Genomic DNA, 27,493 nt, shown 5'->3' on the forward strand with positions numbered 1-27,493 from the left:
GTCAGTTGGACTAAATTCCTCATTCTTTCCAAGACAACTCTGGGAGATGTTAAGCAATTTATGTACACAGAAAATATTAGTATTTGCTTTAGACATTTTGGGTTTTGGTTTGGAGAACATTTACTAACACTTCAAACTTGGGTAATAAAGACGTTTCCGAGAAAGAGAATCAGAAGTGTTTTATAGACTGAATGCTGTAGAAAATGATTATATGTTACAGGCATTTGGTTTTATACGCATCACTTCCTTTCACCAATCTTAAGACAACTTTCCTTGTCCATGATTTTCTTCTCCATTTTTTCCCCGTAGTATATAATCCTGACACATTTAAACATCTTTAGACCTGCAATACTGCAACATAATGTTTTATCATTGTATTTAGGGGTGTTTCTGTTTCTTACCAGGTGTAGTAAAAGCAGCACTTAATCTCAAAATGCTGAACATATATACATTTAGGACATTATTGTATTCCATTTCAAATAATAGTTGATCAAATCCAGAGAAAATGTGACTCTAATGTCCATGAAAAGATTTTATCTGATGTTTACAGTAATAGTACCAGTAAAATTTTTCAAATAACTCACTCAGCAGCTCTATACACTGAAAAGTGTGTTTTAAAGCACACGTTGGTCTTTTTGGTCAAGCTGCTGTTTCCATGGTAAATAATCAACTTTCGAGCATCTGAAAGAGAGTTTTCTATGATAATTATTTGTATGTTTAAGTGTTGTCTGTAACAAAATAATAAATTGGAAAAGGATGAGAATCCAACCATTAAAACTGTAATTAGTGTAATTTAAAGGAGCAGTATATAAAAACAAAACAATGATCCCTCCACTGAATACTAAACCATAAAAGAAAAGCTGTGCAGAGAAAGGACAATAGGAGGAAGACAAGATGGAGATTTGGTGGAGACACAGAGGAGAAAGCTGTCATTAGGTCCTCAACACTTTAACTGCCAGCAACTCCAGAGGGAAAAACAGCTGGTCTGTTGAAGAGTGCTGATGGCAACTCGATGAGATCATCTCACAACTGTTGTCTTACGTGATAATTAGCTGGTATTTACTAATTGAGCACAAAAAAAGTGACATAATCTGGTGATACAACAGCCATTTTCCTCAAATAGTACCGTTGTGCTAAAACACTGCACAAACATTCATCCACTAACGTTAGAACGAGGTTTCTCCATAGTTTAACCTTCACAGTGTCACAGTATAAATGTGTTTTCTTATGATGGAGGGGTTGAAACCCTACAGAGGGATTTCACCACTTTAGTGTGACCTTTACAGGCTGTAATGAGACTGAGCAGGGGACTGAGAAGGGGACTCCTCCGGTGGAGATACCTTTGGAAGATTGTGTAGTCGTAAAAAAGAGATTAGGCCCCTGGGGTGTTTAAATGCTAAACAGGCGAAACGACCCTCAGTGCTTTCGGCCTTTTGATCTTCCACCTTTTTAAATGGAAAACAGCTCCAATTAATTCAGCAATACGAATAATAATATAAGCTAAATATTCCATCCAGTGATATATATGTAGAAGTACAGACGACTGTGGTACTATTCAAACCATTTAGAGACGATAGAAAAAAATGTCTGTTTTTAAATTCTTTATTTATTCTTGATTTTAAGATACAAAGGTCAAACATAAAGGAATCCTCTTAGAAACACAACACCGGAATAAAAAAAATTTCATATCCAGTTTAAATTCTATGAGGTCAACAGTCAGTATAGCAAGAAATGAACTTATATAATACCATAAAAACACATCAATGTCATCATTTTTTTGATCAATCATAGAAAACCTGAATAGCGGGGAAACAAGATATCTACAATACTTTGAATGTTGATGAATACCTAGTAAAAAAATGAAGCTATGCCACCAATAAATTCAAATTGGTTCAACTTAAACTGAATAACACTAGTCAATAAAATGCATGCAGACATGGAAAGCAAGGGTGAGTGATCATGGAATCGTCTGCAACAATAATAAATATTGTACAGTGTTTGACAACAACATCTACCCTCGACCTCTCAGTGGCACTGCTATCCCCTCGTGGATTTTTAAAGACCTTGAATTAATATTCATTGTTATCAAAACTAACACAGTATAATATTGCACAAGCCCATAATTCATAATTCATGGGGTGTAAAGGTTTAGAATACTGTAATGGGGGCAGCAGAAGCAGATATGGCGGGTCGTGTCACATGTCCAGTGGAACCGTAAAAATCAGTTTTAATTTGGTTTCTCTTTTACAGTCTTATCAGCGGGGCCTCAGCTTTCTACTGGAGGCATAATGTTGGACCCTAAAAAGAACATTAACATTAACACTACTAATACGGACAGCCCTCAGTACAAAAGTACTGTATATATTCATGTCACATGTTAACACTAAACAATCCAGACTTTCAAAGCTCGCTTTAATCCAACAAAGAAACGGAACTGTGAGTATATTTTATTTTATTTCTCTCTTTTTTTTTTTTTTACATGTAGCAATTAATATGTTTACTGTTTGTTCTTCAAAGCACAAAACTGTTGTTTTTTTTGGTTTTTTTGGATATTTCAAATGTCAAAACACAAAACATCAAAGTGCCATAAAAAAGTTAAACTATGTGAACACAACTAGAAGCGCAGCCGAGTGAGTGAATTAGTAGCGTTCAGTAGCATTTACTGTATATTAGGAGCAGATCTGCTTTGACCTGAGACAATAACATCCTTCATAAATGTTTAACTTGCAGCCTCTACATTATTGTTAGTTTCTCAGTTTATGATGCTAACCAATTAGTAATGCAATTATTGGATTATTATCTATCTAATACTGTCATTCTAATCATTCCAAGAATCCAGTAAGAGATTGATTTGAAGTGGAAGTGTCCAGCTGTGTAGTGGTTGTGAGATTAACAGACTCAACACATGCTTCTTTCCAGAATCATTCCACTTCAAAACAGGCTGTTAAATATGAGACTAATAACCCATAAACTGACTATAAATGTGGCATTTTTTTACTAAACCAAAATTTGATACTGCTTGCTGTAGCAGCCAATAACATATGAACACTGCAAAAAACTGTCAAATGTTAAAACATGTAATCAAACGACAGAGAGAGGTGTAATCATTTTCTGGATGAAAAATGTTAAGACTTGAGTTCTTGTGTAAGATGTCATTTTTTTGGCTGAACATGTCACAACCTTTCTTGACAGCAGGTTGTGTAAATCTTACTCAGCGGCTATTATTCATTTCCACAAACGCAATAAAGTGTCTCTTCTCTTTTACTCAACAATGATGTCAAACTCCTTTTGTCCTTTGTTTATAACATCCTGTCTGTCAATGAGGGTGTATCTTCTGGCTTTGAGATCACATCTGTTTGGCTGCTATAGTGACTGACTTGATGGTTTATTGACTGATTATGTACCACCTTGACAGAGACTTAGTGTGTATTTGATTAATTTTTCAATCCGAGTCAGTACACCATATACTTTATTTTTCAAAAGAAACCCACAGAAACAAAAATCTGAGGGTGTGTTGGCACAAGATGAGTTGATGACTTTACACTGATTTGGCCTGAAGCCTCAAAATGAGGCTGTGGCCTCAAACAGAAATAGATAGAGCTTGGTAAACGTTTGAATATGCTTTTGTACACATCTTCAGCAAAAATGAGAATTTGTGTAAATAGTGGGTTGTTCGCTCTTCTGTTATTGGCTGCTACACGTATATTTCTTACCAGGGTAAATAATATGTTTACACCTTGGATGTTAACCCTCTAAAGCAGTTCAAACTAATGAACTGAGGATTTTACTGTCCAAACCAAAAATACTAGGAATATTGAAGAACACATAGTGGGACACCTTGAGATTGTGAGTCTCTTATTTATATGACCAAAATATGGCAAATTTGCTTGTAAATTGGTTTTAAACTTTGGTCTTACTTGCTACTTTTCCCACTAAAGAGCAAGAAGCCGGTTTCTACCAGACTTATAAGACATTAATCAGATGGGCAGATCCACTTTTTATTAAAGAAAAATAGTCAACTATAAATGTCAATCAGAGGTGTGTGCGTGTGTGTGTTTGTGTGCAAGCCGCTAAGTGGAGCTTATGTACATCACCAGCCGTGGGTCTTGGAGGTTCAATGTTCCAGGTAGAAGTGATCTAGGATCAGAGTCTAGGCAGCACCGACTGATACAGCAGCAGTCCTGTTACCCCTGACCACTGTCAAAGGGATGAAAGGGTCCACCTTTAATTTACCAGGTAGGTGGGATAAAGATCTGACCCCAACTCTGCTCAGTAACAAAGAAGACATACATTTGTTTCTTGAAATGAAAACAGATTTGGTTCAGTTGGAAAAGATGAGTGATCAATTCAGGAAACGAACAAAGAGGGGGTTCTGTGAGCTAAACTCACTAGGGCCCTGATGACAGTGGTTACGGGTAACATCTCTCACCTCCAACCAGCCAGGGTTGGGGTGGTGGTGTGCTACTCTGGTGTTTGCTGCCCCCTAGGGCTGAGAGCAAGGCAGTGCAGGTGTGGCTCAGGAGGGACAAGGGAGGGAGGAAGGGGGGAGGAGGGGAGGCAGGGAGGAGGTAGAGAAAGGAGGAAGAGGGGGGACGCGGTTCCAGGGCACCACTACTCGTCACAGCCAAGAAGCTCGATTCGCAGGGTGATACGTTCATGCCATTCCCATGGTAGGATGCGGAGATATCGGCCGTAGAACGGGGGCTCAAAGATGTTCTTTTTGTGAACGTTGTTGTCGCTGTTGCCTGGGAATATCTGGACAGAGAATAGTAGCCAATCAAAATAAGAAATATCATAGCTGCTGTTAGTTAGTTTTAATCCAGATACCAAAAGATTTTTATCCTGCTTGTTTTTTTAACGATATATATATTATAAACTGAACTGCATGTTTAATCGCTTAAATCGGATAAAACTGTGAGTGTTCCACATCCTTAATTTAACTTAATTTGGGTGTACTTTGATGCACATCTGGCAGGTAAATAGATTTTTGGATGCATTATGAATGAGGGCCTACAGAAAACTAACCAAATACAGTGTCGACATAATTGATTCAAGGTTTGTAGACGAGTACGTCAGAGACAAGCTGAAGCCTTTTTAATGGTTTCCTTTACCACACCACACCACACCACAACAACCATCTTTCACAACCAGTTCTTTCTTCTAAATGTATTATTATTATTGTAATTAAGTACATATTTTATCATATGGTGTTTTAACTATCAGATGTATTTTGGTTTGTTTTATTGTCTCAATAATGTATTTTACATGCCCTCACATTACTATTTCCTCTATAAATTTCAAGTTTTTTACTCAACATTTGTGAGCGTTTTTCTGGCCACAGCTGGACTGACCTTGTCTGTCTTTGTGGTCTCGTCCTTCACGATGGTCCAGGACTGTCCGTCATCACTGTGAGCCACTTTGAAGGCTGTGACAAACTGGATGGAACCAAAGTCTTTGGCCCCCTGTGTAATGATTCCTGTGATCTTCTTGGGAGACAGCAGGTCCACCTGAGGACACAGAAACAGCCTCGCTTTGCAAACGATGCACAAACTAAGAAACAACAATGTGCAGTTCTGTCATGTCCTCTTCTCCTACCTGCAGCCACTCAGATCGGTTGTTGGTAGCGGCGGTCCAGGCGTTGGTCTTGCCCTGTTTGTCGAGCCGGGCGTAGTGAGGGAGCCACGTGAAGGGCTCGATGCCCCAGGTGCGGAAGGTGCTGGAGGCCGTTATCTGGCGATTAGACACCAACCGCGACTTCATGCCCATTGGTTCTGAACAACCTGAAGTGTGTGAATACACTGTGAAGGTGAGACCAGGAAGAGACAGAGGAAGAGACAGAAAAAAAAGAATGGAAAGAGAGAGAGAGAAGTATGATAGACAGGGGACGGACAGGAAGCAGCCCAGGCCAGCCAGTGATGTGAAGCAGTAAACAAACACCCAGAGATGATGGTGGGGAGGATGAAAGCAGATGCAGTGGACAGAGATAAAGCAAACAGTTGAATGAGAAATCATAAATGTGCAGCTTTAGGCTTAGCGGAGCTCACATAGTGCCTTCAACTATTTGTTTCTACAATCTGTGGTTCAAGTTGACCACATCCACATTACTGAGTTATACAGTAATCCTCTGCATAATCTCATACTTCCGTATCACTTCACATGTTCAGTATACATGCCAATCCTAAAGTAGAAACAAACTTGTAGAGCTCAGTGTACAGGCTACAAAGGCTGTACCAGACTTGGTAATGGGTGTGGGTTAGTGAAGCAGCTGGGCATGCATGTCAGATGAACAGAGGGTGAAAGATGCATGAAAGAGTCTGTAAGCTTCACCTGTACTGCTGTCCATCATCATGTAACTGCATCTATGCATCATTTCTCATCCTGGTCATCATTTTACTCTTCAGTTGATCCACTCAATTTGAGTTTAAAATACAGACCAACAACTTTCAGGAAACAACCGGTCAGTTTTAAAATGGGTGCTTTGCATGAATGCAAATGTACTGTTCAAGTGTTTCTCTATGTTTTAAAAAAAAAGGCTAAAACTCATGTATGCTGGCTGTGATCTATAACCAGACTGACAGGTGACTCCAAAACAAAAACATGCTGCTTATATAGCAATTTTGGAAGCATGCAGAAACTGGGATGCACGACTGATTGGAGAAGAACAGACACTGATCTGATAAATCAAGAAGCAGAAGAATATTCAACAGTGTAATGAGGCCAGCGAGTTCCAAAGAACCACACTGGCTTTAGATAAAGAGAACAGCAACATGAACAGTAATTGGTTGCAATACATTTGCCTGCTGGGGTGACAATTTTGAGATGACGAATATGACCAATGCTGTAGTAATAAATATCTGAATCATAAGCATCTAATGTGCAGTATGCTTGCCAGTATTACTATAGTAAAATATGGTTTTGATAAAATACACATCTGTGTTCAAAGTTATAACGTAGTGCAATCCTCTGAGTAACATTCTTTGCAATATGATAAAACTAGGGCTGAAAACAATTAATCAGCAAACACAGGAGCAAAACGCTGGTTAAAAAAACAGAAGACTATTGGATAACAATTTTCCCACCCTTTTTCCAGCCTGTTTAAAAGATTTAAGATGTGAACAACTAGCTTCAGTAACTAACAAACATCAGTAGACTGAATATCAGCAGTGTGTGGATGTGTGTTGTAGGTTTTCTGTGTGAGTTTACCATTGAGCTCACAGCCCACCAGCTCCATGCGCAGGGTGCAGGCCTTGCGACACACCACAGGGATAATGCGGATGTACTGGGCAATGATTGGGGGGTCAAACAGGTTGGTCTTAGTGCCATCATTGTCCACATTTCCAACAAATACCTACAAAGAAAGGAAGAGTTAACAAACAAACATACAAAGTGCACTGTTAATTATTATTTTTGTTCCACAGATGAGGGATACTGATAATTGATATTTAGTGGCAGTTCTTAAGTAGATTTATGTACGTATTCTAAATATATATCAAATAATATAAAACATATGAAAAGCACTCCCTGCAGAATTTCAAGTAAACTTGATCTCTATTTGTAAAACATAAAAATATATCTTTTTTATTTTATATTATAAAAATTCCTGTTAAAGTGTAAAACTACCATTAACATAACTTCTTTCTGTTTCACAGCTGTTGTTGGTAAGAGTCACAGCAAATTTACAGTAAACGTTACCAGATTTGTTTGTGTTGTGTGTGCTGTATAATTTGTTTATGTTTGTCACAGCTCCCTCTAGTGGTTCTTTTCTATCTAAACATAATGATGCCTTATGTGCATTTATTTAGGGGGCAATGAATCAGTTTAAAAACATATGGACTAATAGTGCACTGATTTTTGCTGAGTTGTGTTGCGTCTCCTTACACGGTCCTTCCTCTCTCCCTCTGTTCTGTACATGGTGTATGTCTTGCCATCCAGGCTGGAGGCCACCTTGAAGGCCTTGATGAACTCGGCTGTTCCTATGCGACTGGCACCCTGCGTCACAATACCTGTAAAGCGCATCTTTCTTTGCATGTTGATCTGAAATTGTGCAAAAAGCAAACAGTAAATTAAGTTTGTTTTATATGCAAAAGTTCAACTAAAGACTCAAGTGACATAAAATGAAGGCAGGCAATATGGCAATGGAAAATTGTTAAAAAACAAAACAAAAACAAAAGTAAAAAGGTGTTGAGCCACAGCTTCTTTATTTATGAAGCTGTCTATAAATGTATCAATAAGGCAAGTTTGATATTTTAATATATGAGTTCTAATGGCAGAAAAAAGGCCTTGTAGATCTACAAAAAACACGAGTTAGAATAAATACATAAATTGTTCCATCTATGCATTACACACATATAGTATCAGTCTACTGAATATCAATATATCTACATTGTACCGTGTCCCTGTTCCCACCTCTATCCATGGGTTCTTGTCATGTGCAGCAGCGCTCCAGGCATTAACCAGTCCCTTGTTGTGAAGGCGGGAAAGCTCAGGTCCCCAGCGTTGCAGCCCCAGCATGCTGTAACGGACTGATGAGGCTGAGATCTGGGACTCAGCGATGCCCCCACCCTCCATGCCGAGCAGAGAAATACAGCCTGTAGAGGAGAGATTGGGGGCAGATTCAGACAGTATTTCCCCCCTGTGGTCCTAATGCAAATTTTGCACACAGTAACCTTTCAGAAGCCCCATTAAAGGTTTATGTAGCTAAATACTCACATTTCTTCAGAAAGAAAAACTGGCTGGTTATTTTCCTAACCACATCTTGAAATTCTGCAACTATATGTACATTTAGAGAAGAATGGCGAGTGCACAATGACACTAATAGTTAAAAGAAAGAGAAATGTCTGTGTATATAGTCACATACTCAGAGAGGTAATCAAAGTCTAATACAGATTCCGCCAGAACTCTTACATGTGCTCTACCTTCATTAAGGATGCAGAGCTTTAAATCAGCTTAACTGAATAAAGTATTGATTTCTCATTAGGCAAGCTCTCTTGATCTTCTCTAAGTTGCCTATTGATCATCCTAAAATGCAGCAGTTTGGCTGTTTTCCCATCATCATTAAGGTCTTCCTTCAATTAATATATTCTATAACAATGGCAATAGTACACCATATGGATTCAGTGTGCCTATCTGTATACGTATGGGGTGTGTTTACTTCAATAAATGTGAATTTATTGAATTTGTGAAAACACACAGTATTTATATCCAGTAAAATTAGATGTATTTTCAGATTAAAGTAATGACATAGACATGTCAATGACAATAATTGATCACAGGATGTAATTTTTATCCATTCATCTAGGTGTGTTGACCGGTCAACTTACGCAGTTGGCAATGTTTGCCCACATAAGGGGATGGGCAGTGGCATTTGAAATCTCCATTCAGGTCCCTGCAGGTGCCCCCATTCTCGCATGGCTGGCCAGCACAGTCATTCACATCTACAGAGAGATAAGTAACACTGTCATTTACTGTAGTCAAACAGCTTACTGGTCAACTGTTATCAAGCTGTTTGAAAGCAGATCACAGTTAGTTGGAAGTGTGAGATCACATGTCATGCTTAAGAGACGGGGTTTGATATTTCTTCAACTACTTCACATTGAGGTTAGTTGAAGCCATGCCAACAGGACTGGAGCTAAAGCAAATAGAAGGCTAGGAAAGAGGAGCTTGTTTCTTGTCATTAGACAGTAAATGTAGCTATGATCAAGATATCTAGTATCAAAGAACCAACTGCACCAGGAGCTCATGTGGTCAGGATGTGGAGTAGATCACGGAAAGGTCCCAGGAGTAAATGTGTTTAGCTGGGTGTGTGTGAAGATGAGCTTTACAAAAAATACCAAATTTAATGATCAATGTTGCTTTCAAAGAAGAGTCAAGTTTCATTAAAGGGCCATTTCAGTGCAATGTCTGTTTAATTCCCATGTAATTCTTTGCATTGCCTCTTGGTGGTGCCACCATTTACACTTTCTGTCCAGCTCAAAAAGTCTGTGTTAGATGAGTCAGGAAAAGGAAAACGAATCAGCAGAATGTTACGGGAATCAACTCAAATTGCCTTCATCTCTCACCCACAAGAATTGTCAAGTGTGACTAAACCAGCTTTGAACATGCTCTATATTGACCACATACACAAGGAACAAGGTACAAATTTAGCTGGTTGTATAGATGACTGCACACCAAAAGGGGGATTTCAGTGAGTCTCTAGAGCTTTAATCCTCAGTGGTTGTCATTTTGGAGGAAAATGCACGCAAACAACCCAGGCACACTGATGTTCTGTTTCTATCCAACAAACACACACATGGCAGCATCTCCCTACCCACATGCTCTCTCTCCATAAATAGCTCCGTGTCCAAACATTCATTTTCACACAGTCACAGGAGGAATACAGTCATTTTGAAATGTACATCCACAAACTCGGGATAATGAGGTCCACACAGTCATTACACTTCTGGAGCTTATACAAAATCACATAAAACAGATTTCTAGCAGCAGCAGGTGAATATTTTAAACATCAAGCTCTCTACACTTAGTAAATTGTCAATGGGTAGAAGCTACCTCTGTCTGTATCCAGATTTGCTGATATATTAATTATATATATATATATATCATAATATATCATAATATTCAGGTTTTAAGAATTTATGAGAGGCATTTTTAAGGATACAGTAAATTTAGTATAACTTTTTAAGTATTCTAAATTAGCAAACATACTAAGAGTAAAATAATAATACTATCAGACTATAGCAAAGGCCGAATGTGTAGTACCCATTTGCTTAGGCCATTTTGGATTAAGACTTGTTCCTAACTAACTTAACTGTATTTGGTTATTTACCACATCAACTAGAAAAGATCAAGGGTTACTAAAATAATAATAATAATTACACCCACCTACAACCCAGAGACCTATATCAGTAATTGAGGACAGACTGACGGAAACTCTGGGCCTGACGTGCGTCAGCTGATGGCTTTCTTTCCAGTAAGAGGATTGGGCACCAGTAGGACCACACAACCTGGTCTGCTCCATGGTCTAATCCATTTATGTGACAACCAGAGGGGGGGTCAGCTGAGGGAAAAACCTGAGGAGCCCAAAGCATCCCATAGACGTGGTTGCACATGACCGCAAACACGTCTAGGTTTGTTTATTACTAGGTCCACACATGCCTGAAATGTATACACTCATGGCGCTCTGATTTGTAACTCCAAAATATCAACCAAGGAAAACAATAATGATATATAATCAGCTGTTTCATATTTAGCACTATCCTCTATCAGCACACTGCATATAGATTTTGGGGGTGGACCTTGGGCAAGACAGACCAACACTCAATGGACTGTATCCAAAAATCCCTATAGCCTATAAGGGAAACAGCACACACATCACAATATTTAAAAACGTCAATATCTGTCCCAGCATGAAGCGAAAACCAATACAAATCTCATGCAGCTTATTTGAAACCTGACCCTGATCGATACAAAGCCAAGGTCAGCTGGCAGTATATGTGGTGATCAGCAAAGCTATCTACGTCCAGGATCTGTGCTGTAGCCAGCAGGATTAAGGCCTAAAAAAAAAAAAAAAGGTGAGAGCCTGCGTCTTGACGGCTCAAACATGCTTTTATGTTGCTATGTGAAAAGAGGGGATGGTGTTCTCTGTATCTCAGTGTGAGGCCTCAGTAATCATCGAGTTTTGAAAGTTAACCATCTGTAATGTTTATACATATAAAACATACAGTAACTGTGTGAGGAGTGAAACTAAGAAAAGTTATCTACCAACAAATCGTCCGATACTGTATTGAAGAACTAACTCTATGGTGTAATGGTTATGAATATCAACCTTCCACCTTTTACACTGTTGCAGAGGAAAAGTTAATGTTTGCTTCCAAGAATAATAACAACATGAAATAAGAAAATAACATACTTTTAATCACCACTCTCAACGTTGCCGTGGTACAGCAACCAAGGGGGGTACTCTGGAGGCATTATGGTCACCAGATAAAACCACAATGACATTATTAAATTAAAAAAAGGCTTCCAGATGTGCAATTTGATGTGTACTGTATTGACTGGCTGCAGTACACTAGGGAGCGCCAGTAGCACCCAAAATAGCTTTGAATCGGATCTCTGCCAGGGTGTCAGTCTCTGCTGGAGAGATGCAGAAAACATCTGATGTCATAAAGTATATTTACAGAGCATATTATTTAAAGCTGTGTTTCTAAGTGCTCTCTGGATTATAGATCAAGGCATGGTGACATCAGATCCTGTGCACTGGTAAGTGATAGCTGTGGTGCTTAAAACACTACATTGTCTGCAACATTATAAATATTGATAATATTGTCTTTCTGCAGTTTGAACTTCACATTTATTATCATAAGATCAACTCCCCTTGATTCAGACTGTATATTTGCTGCAGTATAGATGGACATCTCTTTTTTTTTTTTTTTTTTTTTTTTAAACTTAAGAACATATTAGTCAGAGAAATAAAGACTCATCAAACTGACAGACTTATGACTATATCCTTGTGGCTTAAAGGTCCAGTGTTCAACATGACGAACTCCATGGAAAGCAACCTGCAGCGTCAGATGAAAAAGGCTCATTGTGAAGTAACAAAAACACAACAATTTGTATTTATAGGTGATTATACACCAATGATAACGCAGTTATGGATATTATATTCTATTTCTTCCACTAGATCCTCCGTGATGTTACACACTGGACCTTTTGAGTGAGTCTTGGAAGTTCCCAACGATGGATTGAACATATAGAGTTATTGAATGCCACATTATGGTTACATATTTACACAAACGTGGTTATAGTTTCTGAAGGATCTCTAGCAAGGTACTCCACCTCCAACTGCTTAAAGTTCAACAGAAGAGGAGTTACAGATGCAAATAAAAAAGGAATACTTGCTCAGCAACCCTATTTTAAATCAATCAATCGTATCAATTGTAACATAATTTCAGTTTCCACAGTTGAAAACTGTAGAGCTCTGTCATATCAGCAGTATTGATATATAGGAAATCACCCACTGTAGTTGATTGTTATTACAGCCCTTATAAGTCTGTTGGTGTTTTCATGTTGATGTTTACGTGTAAAGGTTCAGCCTCACCAGTCACAACACCTAACAGCTGCTTCTGTTGCTTAAGATCATGGTGTGATTCCCAGCTTTGGGGATCTAATGGGACAATCTAGCTTGTTTAACGCAGACAATAGTAAACCAGGAAATGCACGCAAGGCTTAGTCTGGTCCATGACAGCACTAAGACACGCACATATATTATACATACACACACCCTGTACTCCACAGGGGGCATGGAGCCCAGTCTGCCCACATTACCACATCCTGGGAGGAGCTGCAAACTCTCCCAAAACAACTGAAAAAGCAGCACACACATACACACACCCCCTTTGGTGACTTCCAAGAAGCAAAGCCTTAATCTGTTATGAGAATCTGAGCTTTAGAGACTCTTAGCAAGAAGAAGACTCCTTCTTCCCCTCACTGTTTCCATCCGTCTGTTTTGGCCCAAATCTCTCTCTCTCTCTCTCTCTCTCTCTCTCTCTCTCTCTCTCTCTCTCCCTCTCTCTCTCTCTGGGCATCTCCATACTTGAGTCCCCCATATGCATGCACACACAAACACACACACCTTCTCTGCAACCCATAAAGGCTTTCAGGCCAATTTGTTAGGACAGTCAGAAGTGCTGCAGTCAGACCTGAGTAGTGAGTGTGACATTGTCAGGAGGGCAGACTTAATTCACTGTTCCGCCTCCATGTTCACTTTTCCGCCCGGCAACAGTAGCAGCGCTGACGTTGCAAGCGCTCAGCGTGGACCGCCACTTTCTGTTGGCTAGGCTGGCACGAGGGATGAACCATGTGTGTATGTGTATGCTAAACAGTCTGTATATGAGATCATGAAGCTGTGTGTGGTTGTTCATGTGGGAAGAGCAGCACACACACGTGATTAAGCCTTTTTTCAGGAGAGATTTTCTTGCTCTCTTGATCTGTTTCTCAGAGGAATTTGAGTCCTTTAAAAAGGAGACATTTATTTAGCTATGAAATACACTGTAACTATATATTGGCAAAAAAAAACTGACAGTAGCCATTGAACAATAGGCAGATGTTATTGTTTCTCCATTCTTTTCTATTCTGAACTACTCCATCTTCCACTTTTTTACTGTTGCGTTTTTTCTATTTATAGATTTCTAGATGCAGTGGTTTGTGTGAGAACAACATATTCTACATCTAGCTCCAATTTGCTAATACCTATGTGCCAGGCTCTGTTCTCAGATAAAAAAAACAAAAAACAGTTTATCTGCCATTCACAGGCTCCTATACATCCTCACAGTTGGCTAGTGAAAGGACTGTGGTGACATTTCAGATTTTTTTTCACCAAAAATGTGTAATTTCAATGTGTGAAGTGAGTGTGAGGATGCTAGTTAAATGCTTAACTACACCGCGCCTCCTTGGGTTCACCACAGTCACAGAATTTCTATAGTCCGTCTCCTTCTTTTTTTCACACAAACCATAGGAGCTGGCTGCCATGAGCCTCACACTCCCACCCACACACACACACACGCACACACGCACACACATACACACACGCACGCACACACATACACACACATACGCGCACACACACGCACACACACAAATTAGAGAGCACTTAAACTGTCACAACACAGTCATCAGTAGCTGTGAATGGATGGGTACTTCCCTGATGTGGAAGTCCTCAGAGAAGGTTTCATAAACCAACATGGTCAAATAAATCCCCCTCATCATTATACTTGAGGCATTATCTAATTAGTGTAAATGCTTTCTCCGCAGAGGCTCTTAATCTGGCAGCTAAACTAAAAGTACCTGCCAAGGTACTTATGAATGTATGGATTCTGATGAGCTGTAATTTGTGGTTCTCAGGGGCAAAAAAAAAAAACACAGTAAACACTTGGCTATATTTTTTAAAGTTAAATGAGCTGTTTGCAGCATAAATATGGGCAGGGGAATGAAAGATTAAAATAGATGGTAACTTGTATAGTTTCACTGTGGTTTGAGGCATGAGGGAGTTGAACAACAAATCATAGAGAGAGAGAGAGAGAGAGAGAGAGAGAGAGAGAGAGAGAGAGAGAGAGAGAGAGAGAGAGATAGAGATAGAGATAGAGATAGAGATAGAGATAGATAGATAGATAGATGCTTTATTTATCACAAGGGAAATTTAAGAATCTTTTAGTATGAAAGGACATATTCCTGTCAGGGTGTGTGAACTGATAAAAAGGCTGTGTAACTAATGCTAAGATTATCTCACTGCCAGTTTTGCTGCCAGTCTTGACTCAGAAACAAGCAGAGATAGTGCTGAACTCAGCGGTTCCTAGTCTGTCAGTATGTGTGTATGTAAGTGCAATGTTTCGTGCGTGCGTGTGTGTTGCTGAATTCCTCAGCCTCCGCATGCAGCCAAGAGAACAGAGAGCACCTGGATTGAAGAAGGAAAAGAGACCAAAGCGCAAAACACAAAACACACAAGACATCTTTCTCTCTTCGACTCCCATTTCAACTGTTACCTTTTTGTGAAATTAAATCTGCCCCTTGGACACCTAGGATAAAAGGGTATACATGATCAAACACAAAATACAAACGGGCTTTTCTTAAAAGTCCCACTTGATTCCTGCTAAATTGCTGCTTTGTGGACACTTGGCCACTCTTATTCTGCCGCCTTCTCGCGCAAACAGTCACCATCTGTGTCTGTGCGCAGGGCTGGAGGCAGTTGGACGAGCGCAGCACATGTTCCCACCGTTGCTTCCCTCTCTGAGGCTGACCCTGCTTGAACCAACCTGGTCTGAGTGACGTGTGAATGAAGTTCCCATAAGGACGACAGATGTCTGTCTAGTGGCCAGCACTCACAGAGGCTGTCTGCATGTTAAGTGTGTCAGGTTAGACAGATAAACAGGGACCTCATTAGACTTGCCAATTAGTTGTATGTGAATGTATATCTACAGTTGGTAAAAGAAGGATACTAGCATATCAGTAACACCTTCAATTTTTAAGACTTCTAATTTTGTGCTGCTATAGCTGAAAGTGGTTAGGATGTACTGTAGCTATTAGATTAACAAAAAAAATGTAATTTATGTTTTCCAGAAATGATCAAGACAAATGATTGTGATTAATAATTGAGTTACAATACTTCGAATAATACTTTTAGCAAAAATTAATAAAAAGCGATGCTTTGTTGGTATAAGATGGCACCTAAGATATACCCACAGATCTTGACATTTTGCATCTTCTATACTTACTCAGAGTCATCTACAGTGGCACCTAAAGACCTGGAAAATGGCCTATCAAAATGTAAATAAATTTCCATCTGGCCATAACAAAAATATAACTTTGCATGGAACATGATATAAATATTCCAATATTAGCCACAACAACAAATTTATAACACAACTCTACAGGAAATACTGACAGTTTTGAATAGTTATTGATATTATCCCGATAAAGCTACTTGAAGAGGGAGAACAGACTTACTGTTCTGGCAGTGGACTCCCTCGAAGCCCGGTTGGCACTTGCAGACGTACTCACTGAAGACATCACCTCTGCGGGACTGACCGGTCACCTCGCAGATGGCGTCATTCTTGCATGGGTTGGGGTTGCAGGGCCCTTTTGGATGAGGAGAACAACACAAAAGAGGAAGGAGATGTGAGCCAAGTTTAACAGGGTGAGCAGTAATAAAGAGTTTTTTAAATGGCTGTCTATGTTTTAGAGCAGCAACAAATACTTTCATATCTGAAAGTAACATCAGAGCTGTAGCTTACCAGTCTCAGTCTCATTGCAGGTTTCTCCAGAGAAGCCATCAGGGCAGATACAGATGAACGGAGCTCCTGCTCCAGTCACACAGGTTCCACCATTAGTGCACACGTTCACCTCACAATAATCACCTGGAGAGAGAGGGAGGGGAGTGACAAGGTGACTACCACAGTACACAACAGCTTTTACATCAGCATGGGAGTCATTTCAAAAGGACACCTGAGATAGTAACAGCTGAGCTTCCAATAAAGTACTAGTAATAAAGCACCCTAGATTGTGTTTGTTTTAAGATTGAGGATTTCACTTTCATTGCTTTCAAAATACCAGAAAAGAAAAGCATGCTATAAAACTTTGTGAATCTGGTTTGAACTCTTCATTTCACATTCATAAATGCCTGACAGCTCACCATTTCCTGTCCAACATAAGATATTTCTAGGCCCATATATTTTAGGACAGGAAGAGGACGATCAGATACTGTGGCAGTTGTGATTTTTTAGTAGTTTTGGCATTATGCATGTTTATACTGTATTTAGTTCATTTTTGTTGCTTGTGCAGGTTTTAGCATTAAACCCAGTTTATATATATACACTCCAATTAATGTTTTCTGCTGGAAAGAGTAAAACATGTACTAGTATATCAGTTAAAACCTTGTTTTCAGACATTATTAAAGTCGTTCACTCCATTCCCTTGTTGTGCTGCCTGCTGCAGGTCGGATGTGATGGTCTGAACAGCTGAGTAAGCCATCACTGTGCTGTAAACACAACACAAACACTGGATGCTTCCACCAGCATCGCTGCTGTCTGGCCTGAACCTGACAATCTGGCAGTTCTCTGGGCACAAGGGAAATCATGTCAGCTCACAGTGGGTGGGAAAAAAGGAATCAAGAAGAGTGTAGTGGTTTTCCAAAGCATGAAGACAGAATGAGCTATGATTCAGCACAGATACAGCACAGATCTACTGAATTTGGCAGATGAGCCTTCTCTGTTAGAGCAACAAACTTTTGGAGCTCAATACCAAGCTATATAAGAGAGTGCTGTAGCTTTATGGATTTTAAATTCAAGACACAATCATGGCTAAACAAATTATGCATAATGCAAACACTTCATGTGTCTTAATGTTGTAAATTCTTGTTGGTGTTGCTGCTGATGTTGATGTTTTTCATGTATAGTGATTATGTCACCGTCAGAATAACAGGGCTGTTAAGAAAATTAACACTGTTATAGGACATGGACATATATATATATATATATATAATATATATATATATATATATATATATATATACACACACACACACACACACACACACACACACACACACACTATATATAATTCTTATTTTATAACTATTTAATTTCCGCCCTGTTATTCTGTTTCCTGACTAAAGATGTAAATCAGCTTATAGCTACTATAACTCTGTCCTCGTCCAATAAAGAAACAAACAAACCTAAATGAATTAATCAAATTTACAGTAGATAGTTTTATTCCAAAAGGAGATTTCTGCCCTTCAGAAACTATGAAACATTGCTTACAAAATAATGAAGGGCAAATGGAAATGAAGTGTGATACATGACTGAGGTTCCTGACAAAATGACAAAAGTTTAGCATCTAGTATATACAAGGTATCACACAATGAACCAGTAATTACATTTTTCTCAATATAGACACAGCATAAAGCAGTTTGGAAGTTAACCTTTCAATTATCTCCTGTTTTGACACTTAGAATATGGAGGAAGTAAATAATTGGGAGTTTTTTAACACATGTGATGACAGGGAGGACATTCCTAAGTTAAGACTTATCATTTGGATAATTGTTTAGGAAACTGAGGTTGGACCCCAAGTGTGAAATTGGTGGTTTCAGTGCCATGGTGTCTTCCATACAGGCTAAAAAGCAGCTCTGACCCCGGTTTTTCAGTGTTTCAGCAGGGTACCTCTTCCCACCTCAAACAAAGCAGGCTCCTGGGAGTAGATAAATATATATTTCTTTATACTTCTACAGTAAAGGAAAGTGGCGTTCTAGTCCCACTGAGGGTATAATTCACAGAGGCCACAAGGCCAGGCTGAAAATGGCATTCTGAAGAGAATCCTAACTTCCTGTGCAGCGCTCCATATTCTCTCCATATTCTAACCCCACACTACACACACACACACTACACACACACGCACGCACGCACACTACACACACTTCTTTTCTCATTCTTCTAAACACTCAAGGATGAGAGCACTATGAGTAGTTTATTCCGTGTGAACTCTGGGCAACAGCGGAGCATTGTGGAGAAACTAACTAGCTGCTCTTCAGGAATAAAGAATTTAAAAAGTAAATTATACTACATGAAGATGCTGTAGTTTGTGGATTGCACTTCTTTATGATATACAAAATCTGGACCACATTTATTATTCATTAGCAATTGAGGATATGTGGGGTACTGTACATTTGAGTCATATTCACTGAGACAGAAGGGAGATCCACTTTGCCAGCATCCTGTTTGGCTGTTTATCAACTGGACTGCACTTCCCATGGATGTCAAGTTTTATCAGTGCTGTATCCAGTGTCATGGCCTTCAAGTGCTTTCACGTCCCGTGGGACTTTTCTGCAACAGGCTGGGCTGGCACCGGCAACACATCCTTATCCAAAAGCTGCTGCCTGTTTATCTTTGGAAAGGAACACAACCTCCCTTCCTGCATTGGCAGACAGTTCATTTCAGGAAACCCCCTTAGAGTTGAGAAATAACAATGTTGAATAAATGACCTTCCAAGAATATTTTAATGGAACAATCTGACTGATGAAATTCATTTAACTGTCTCTGTAAATGCTTGTGGTCTGACTAAGGGATAATTTAGCCGGGAGCTTGCCTGGGTTTATTGAGGAAATGAAATTTTCAATGTATCAGTCAAGGTGGTCAGCCGAGAGACAGTGGCCAAACCACTAGAGCCTCCTTGAAAATTCCCAAAGTGATGCCACTGTCTGTGAAAACCACGTCTGTTTTTTTACCTCATACACAGTATATTTGAAATACAAATCAGATTTAAACAGGTTTTTCTTTGCACAAAACACCTTTGAATTCAACAAATTAAAGAAAATATGCAATTATGTGTTATGTGGGACCACACACACACACACACACACACACACACACACACACACACACACAGACACACAGACACACACAGACACTGTAAGCTCTGCTGCCATTTCAGAGGAAACCAGAGACTTTCATTATCTGCTGAGAAGCATGAGTTTCTAATACAAGAGTAATATGACTGGTTCAGTTTCAGTTTAGCTTATTGAGAAATCATTGCATAAGAAAACAATTCAAACCGGCAAACCAGAGGGTCTGGCCGGTCAAATAAAAAAACAAGAAGACATATTTCCTTCCTTACTTCTAGTTATATCTTGAGAATTTTGTTTTGTACTTGGGGGGTTTTGAGAAGTTTGCCTGTGAGATTTCTGCCTCAACCCAAATACAGAATGAATTGTGGTGTTCACTGCATTAAAAAAAACACATTTTTAGTGATACTCTCCAGAATCTCTGTCTCTGTTACTCAGTTTTCAGTGGAACTGTTTTCCACTCAAGACACAGTCCTCATGAAAACTGTTGACAGAACCATACATCTTGCTGTTGAATTTTCCAAATACCCGTTTGTCCAGAGGTGTCACTGATCTCTAAAGTAACACTCATCAGCCTGCATATGCCTGAAATATGAAAACAAGCCTGAACAAGTTAATGTTGTCTTCATATTTTAATAAATGTGGGTGTGGACATCTGAACTCCAAAGCATTGCAACAAATTGTAATAACTAATAAATAAAGCAACATTTAATAATGCAGTAAAAACACATTTAATACATTTGTCAAAATGACACCAGTGCCAAAAGCACCCAACACTGTGCCCTACTTTGTCCTAACCACATTGACAGATTAGGAAGGTATGTGGAGTTATGTTTGGCAGGACAAGCCATTTCCACAGGGCATTGTGCTTTTCTCTCTCCTTATGAGTCATGTCTGTGCCTTTCCCATGATGCCTCCGACCAAGAATGAGCGTCAAATACCAGACCAAAAACACAGAGCAGTTAGAGTGAGAATCACATGATCCAGTCCCTAATATGTGATTCGGCAAAAGCTTGAGCCTCAGATTTAAGGACCCAGTTGGGGTCATGTCAGTGTATGTAGCAATATTTTTTATGCAAAGCAAAAGATATCAAACATCTTAAAAGAAAATCAGTGTTTCTGATCTGAGTTTAGGTATTTTAGGATTTCATTTCAACAGTTAACAGTTAACTGATAACAACAACTAATTGACATGCATACAATTGTTGTACTATTTTTGCCTCTATACATCTCGCTATACACCACTTGCTACTTGGCTAAGAAAGCTTTCAAAAAAACTGCCTTGAGTCTTAAATGGTTACAGCGACTGGTGTTTAGCTGCAGGTGGCTGGGTTTGGCATGAATGACCATGACAAGTCCTGTGTTTACTTCATGGAAACAAATGAGCAGGCAGCACAACACATGGCGCACATGTTTCCTGTAGGAGCTTTACAGAAGAAGGAGTCGGTACAAGATGAATGGATGCCTCTGAGCGGATCAACCAGCCATCTAAGTCAACACACTTGCACTCAGACTATATTAGAGCCCAGGTGAAAAGACAAAAAAGAAACAAGGCTAAGCAGATGTCACAACAACAGAGTTAAACACCTCAGGACTGAATGGTCAAACCCGCTCTAGGAAGTTATTTAGGGGCTCTGCGCCATGACAGGGAAGACCTTTAAAGAGTGGGGGTGGACTCTTTAAGGACACACTGCAGCCCATTTCAGAGAAGCAGCGACTGGTTACAGAAATAAAATAGCACTTTGGATAAAACTGATTTAAGTGAGCAGACGAGCCTTAATCAGTTTGATGCAGAACAAAATAACTTCTGGGCTCAGCTGTGTTTTAGAGAAGTTTCACTCACACAAGTATGCCATTAGGAAAATGCAGTGTGCAGCAATGGGCAAGAATCTCTTTCATCTGAATTTATCTTGAGTTATCAAAGATGATGTGGAAAAAATCAGATATATACAAAAAATAATACATTTAGACAATTAGCTTAAAAAGTCAATGTTTTAATGTTTTCCACAAATCTGCTCCATACCTGATGGCTGTGCAGCGGCTGATAAATGCATGCATATGTGTGTATGTGTGTGTGTGTGCGTGTGGTTACGTCAGTGCTCATGTCGGATGTGTCCCGAGGCCTGAAAACAGTAAACGCTCTGCCCTCTGCTCTGTCACGCACACACTGGCATTCTGTAGCATATAGGCTAGCAGGCAAGTGTGGGGACTCAGTGTTCCAGAAAGTCAATGTGAAACGCCTGCGTGTCACTCACTCACACACACAGACACACACAGACACACACAGACACACACAGACACACAGACACACACACACACACACACACACACACACACACAGTCCTTGTTAAAACTGTTAAGGATGTGCTGAAGCATAATAAGAAGACTTGAGACCTAGAAGAGTGCTCATCTAGTCTGATTACCGGCCACTGCCAAACTGCACTATGAGAGCTACAGACAGAAGGTAACCTGGACACAGGGAGTAGATTTATCGAGGCCAAGGAAGCCTAAAATAAGTCTTTTCAATATTAAGATCAGCAGGACTCCAGCTGCAGGTGAGCTTTCTGTAATCTGCACGTGCTACGCCAGAGCAACACAGCCATCTGCTGCTGTTCCAAAAAAAAAAAAAAAAAAAAACTAGGGACAGCCACTAAAAATACACACACGTGTCAAGCACCAATAACAAAACAACAAGCCTTTCTCTGAAGTACTGTAACTGTAATAGATCCTGAAATAGTAACACAGCAGCAGTTTAAACTGAATGGACCAACCTATATAGCAATATTGCCACTAAGTTGTCATTTTCTCGTTTGAACATCTTATGAACATAAAAGGTTTTGTGTTAACATTTCTTCTTCTTGTGGATTAAAGTACCACCTATTTAGTCATTGGCTCAGTGTTCAGCTCACATGACAGCATGTAAAATATTTAACATGGCAGATTGGAAAGTAGGGCGACAGACACTAATAAAGTGGCCCAAATTAGAAGACACTCCATATTGTAATGAAACATTGATTAAGGAAGCTATTCAAAATTCAAATTGGAAGAAAAAGAGCCTGAGAGTCGTGTCCTGTGGGATTTGGTGGGAAAAGTAATAATAAAGTCATCAGTGCTGAAGAGTACAGCAGCCTGAAGGGAAGACCCAATACAGGCAGATGGTAAGAGCGAGATTTGACTATAGAACACACACACACACACACACACACACACACACACACACACACACACACACACACACACACACACACACACACACACACACACACACACACACACACACACACAGCTCATAGGGCTGCAACGAACTATTATATCATTATCTATTAGTCTGCAGATAATTGTTCTGTCTATTACATGACAGAAAATAGTGAAAAATACACATTATAACTTCCCAGAGCACAACGTGACTTATTCAGACGTCCTGCTCCAACCAACAGTCCAAAAGTCAAAGATATTCAGTTTACTGACACACATGACAAAGGGCAACATGACATCCTCACATTTATAACCTTGTACTGTATAAGCTTGGACTTCTTGCTTGAGAAATGACTGAAACAATTAATTTGTTATCAGAATAGTTGAAAAATAATTTTCTGACAAGTGATTAATCCACTCTTTGGTTCGGTTGCATGAGGTTAGGATGTCTGATAGATACTGTAAAAAGTATCAAATTATAAATCACTTTATGATCTGACAATTGCAGTGCAACTGGGGATACGAAACATCCATCACATTAGCAGGAAATTCAATTTCTGGTTAAGAAAGTCCAATAACTCCCTAATATAATGGCAATTAAAGCCTGTCTTACACCCACAAGTACATTTGCAGCAATTTCGACTGAAAAGTGTTCATATGCACCTGCCTACATCCACAAATTATACACATACACTCACTCCTGCCACACCATTGGCCCGGCGTCAGGCTATATTTAGCTCTGGTTCACTCAGTTGCCCTAAGTGGTCTTGTTGTGAGAAAAGACTGCCTCAGCCCTGACACAGAACACCATTTTCCACTTCTCTCCCCTCAGCAGCAGACTGATAGGACAAGTGAGAAACAACCTGATGAATTGAGCCTGATCAGGTAAAACACAGAATAAAACATCTCCCCTCAGCTCTTATTCTGCCCTGTAAACATATTGCATCACACAGCATCAACAAGTCCCATCCCCCCCCCCAACTCCCTGACAGTGTGGAAAGGTCTTAGTGAGTGCTGTTGTGGGTGGGGAGTTCACTGGCAAGACTGTGTTTGGTGACTCAGTGTTGTGGTCAGTGAAACCACACCTATTCTCTGTGGCTGTTCCGTCCCTTAGCATCGAGGAACAAACATGTTGGGATATGTGCTTCCACTTTTCAATGTCCTTGTTTTTTTAAGTTTTAGAACGTTTATCAAACATTCATGTAAAGGATTTACCAACAAAAATGTAGCAGCCTGTCTGTCACAGTCTATATAATGACATTACAGGACAAGGACTGGAACTACAGTGCATATCTTATGATATAAGTTGAGCATACTCGGGTTTGGGTGTTTTTTGGCTGCAAAAAAATGTTTTTATTACGTAGTTCCAAGTTAATTACCTGCATTACCTCCAAACTGGGCAAATCTCCAGTTGTCCACTAATGAAGTCACAGGTTTGTATCTGCAGCCTGCAGTGCATTTGTCAAAACAGTGTATCCACACAAGCACTGGAAGGCATGTGCAGACTATGGGGTTAACAAAGGTTTCCAAAAACAGATTAAATAAAATGTAATGCTGCTTTCAGGTTCAATAAAATCATTTATAGTCCATCTCAGGACTACTATAATCGGATGTATCGTAATATGATATACCAAATGCTTTATTCAACCATTTTCTATCGCCTGCACATTTTCAAATAGCCTGATAGAGATAGAGAGCATTGATTCCTTAGTGAGCAAATGTCAACTCGAGAAAGTCAAAAGTCCAAATGTTCCCTCTGACAGGAAATACGCAATCTGTCTTCCACACAGCACCAACCCAAGTCATGAATTCTGCCCTTTGTAAATGTGCAAAAAAGCACTAAATGGAACAGGAACATTTTTACAATTTGGAAAATACATTAACACACCAAGGAAAACACACTTGTGTGACATAAGGTTGCCCTCGCCCTGGTCTAAGAGCAGAAAATGAAGGCAGGAGAATCAGGCCATTTTTCACTCTTTGTCCATCGGCCTAAATGTGTTTGATGCATGGAAATGCAAACAAAGCCAACTGCCAATAGCATGAGGTTAACAGTGGACAAGTATAATAGCCAGCCTGTATGTGCCATGCTCCTTAAAAGGGGGCACTCTGCACAAAAGAAATGCCCTAAGGTATTATTTCTGTAACCATAAGTCCTGATATAGTCTGGCTGCCCTACAAAAACCATGGATTTTAACTTATTATTCACTGCTTTATTTCATCTTTAAATGTCTCTGAACATGTCTAATCTTGCAGCTTCAGAGCTTCTCACATTCCCACACGTCCTGTCAACTTATTCAAGGATCGCTTGAACTTGTCCCCCTAAACAAAAGCCCACTGCTACCATTACTGTGGTGATGAACTGACGGTGCCACTTGTGCCAGGCTGAGATTCAACCTTCACATACCAAACACACTTAGCGAATAGAAGAAAACTCACCGAGGTGTTCAGCACATTAACTACTTACATTTCCACTGAGTACATTAGAAAACAAGAGAGATAGAAAAGGACGCGGGGAGAAATCAACTTTAACGTTAACGCACAATAAACAACCCTCCAAGACAGCAACGGTCCGAGGAAACGTTAACGGTTGGCGGTTTAAACTGTAAACAAAATCAAAGTGGCAACTTACCGTTCACCCCAAACACCAGACAAGCTGTGAAAAGTTGCAGCAAAAGGAAAAAACTCTTCAGCTCCTTCATGGCTGCTGTTACTGTCGACTCACGGGTCGGTTAAAGGGACGGCAGGAGCGTTGGCGGACAGCGGCTCTTCGGACGTTGCTGCTACAACTGTGTCTCGAGCTTGTTGTGCGGCTCAGAACTCCCAGGCAGCAGGCGTAGAGCACGAGCACGTGCGCCTCAGCTCTCGGCCAATCGCAGCCCGACTTTTAATTGTAACTCCGCCCCCTCCCTCGGTTGTAATTACCCTGGAAACAAAAGGAGCGTTAATGTTCTGCATTAAACCCAAGGTCTTGATTAAGATCTTTAATATAAAACCCGTCAGAGGAAAATGATTGCAGCATTTAACCTATGACCTAATGGTGTTTCCATGGGGATACTTAGGCCTTTCTTTAATTAGTTACTCAACTACTGTAGGCTACTTACATTTGAGGTACTTTATGATGTTACTTGAGTATTTTATTTTCATGCTTTTTAAAAAAAAAAAAATTATAAAATATGATGGTTTGTCATAAATTAAATCCACTTGTATATCTACAGCTTAAACAATTAGCTGATTAATTAATATAATTGATTTGCATTTTTCATGCAAAAACATTTCATGGTTGCAACTTCTCAAACGTGAGGATTTTCTGCTTTTTATTTTAAGTTATTTTAATTTATCATTTTTTTTATCTGGCCCTGGTAATAAATGTAGGCTAGTTAAATTGTTAAATTGTTAAATTATAGCTCATAGTAGCACATGTAGTCCACACACTGAAATGGGAAAAATTCCCATGATGACGGGCCACGCATGAATTCCCCTTCTGAAATGCAGATTAAGGCCAATGTTTGATTGTGGAAAGCCAAAAAGGTTCATCTGTGGGCGTTTCTTGAGCCGAGATCCAGCAGTGGGTCAGAGTTGATTTTTGTGCTCTCAGAGGGAGTGGGCGTGAGGTGAAGACTTGTTTTTAATGGGTGTGAGTTTGAGAGGGATGTCCAAGAGTGTCAGACTCTTGTATGGATGAAACTGTTTAGCAGTAATTTTTCTTCCTGCTCCAAGTTTAGGAGACAAAAAGCAGACAAAATACAGTAACAGATTGCCGACTTCAGGACACGTTACCTGCTTAATCGCCTTGGAAGTGTCTTTCTGGGTCTGTTCTTTACAATTCTTTCCATGTAACTTGAAAATATGGCACATTAAACAACAGCAGCAACAATATTCTCAAATGAACTCTACACACTTTGACTGGCAGGGTAAAATGTACTCTTCTGTAGCCTAGTAACAAGCCAAAGTGATTTAAATGCAGCTTAAAGTGATCTCATGCTTGGCGACTAGCTCAAATACAGAAGAGAAAGGCTGCTGTGCTTTGATGGTCTGTTCTCGTCACGTCTCCATGCTTGGTTTGTCACTCTGTTCTCATGCACGTTTAGACCAAATGCAGTTGAAAATGATGATATGGTCTTGAAACTGTGCTGAGTGAAACCTATAGCCCTTCCTCTCACATGCTGGACCCACAAAAAAAAAAAAATCCTTCCCCCAGAAGACTTTTTCACATCAAAGCTATACCAGAGGAGTGATACATCCTAACTCATTAGTCAAACAGAGGGTGGATATAATATGGGAAGTGAAGGACTCTGTGACCTTAATGGGATGAGGAACATGTACATGAAAAAGAAGTGAAAGTATATATTTCAAATATCTGGGAAAGGTATGTTCCTCCTTCTATCCTTTATGAAGCCTAAATGCAGAATGTTA

General features: G+C 39.6%; 1 protein-coding gene across 4 annotated transcripts; it reads right to left on the minus strand.

The window, feature by feature from the left end:
• Positions 1-1,586: 1,586 nt before the first annotated feature.
• mfge8b (milk fat globule EGF and factor V/VIII domain containing b) lies at positions 1,587-25,897 on the minus strand. 4 transcript variants are annotated; one of them, XM_051381839.1, is made up of 11 exons: positions 25,710-25,897; positions 16,782-16,904; positions 16,495-16,626; positions 15,534-15,566; positions 9,321-9,434; positions 8,407-8,588; positions 7,879-8,034; positions 7,204-7,348; positions 5,596-5,780; positions 5,352-5,507; positions 1,587-4,755 (listed from the first exon to the last, which is right to left on the minus strand). In XM_051381839.1, exons 1-11 carry the CDS (start codon positions 25,777-25,779, stop codon positions 4,612-4,614), a joined length of 1,440 nt encoding a protein of 479 aa, XP_051237799.1. In that variant the 5' UTR covers positions 25,780-25,897; the 3' UTR covers positions 1,587-4,611. The 4 variants fall into 4 exon arrangements, with proteins under 4 accessions (XP_051237799.1, XP_051237798.1, XP_051237801.1 ...); XM_051381838.1 differs by having other exon boundaries at positions 5,596-5,798; XM_051381841.1 differs by lacking the exon at positions 15,534-15,566.
• Positions 25,898-27,493: the final 1,596 nt, after the last annotated feature.

This window comes from Dicentrarchus labrax, unplaced genomic scaffold (assembly GCF_905237075.1).
Source record: "Dicentrarchus labrax unplaced genomic scaffold, dlabrax2021, whole genome shotgun sequence".
In the NCBI taxonomy this organism is placed as follows: domain Eukaryota; kingdom Metazoa; phylum Chordata; class Actinopteri; family Moronidae; genus Dicentrarchus; species Dicentrarchus labrax.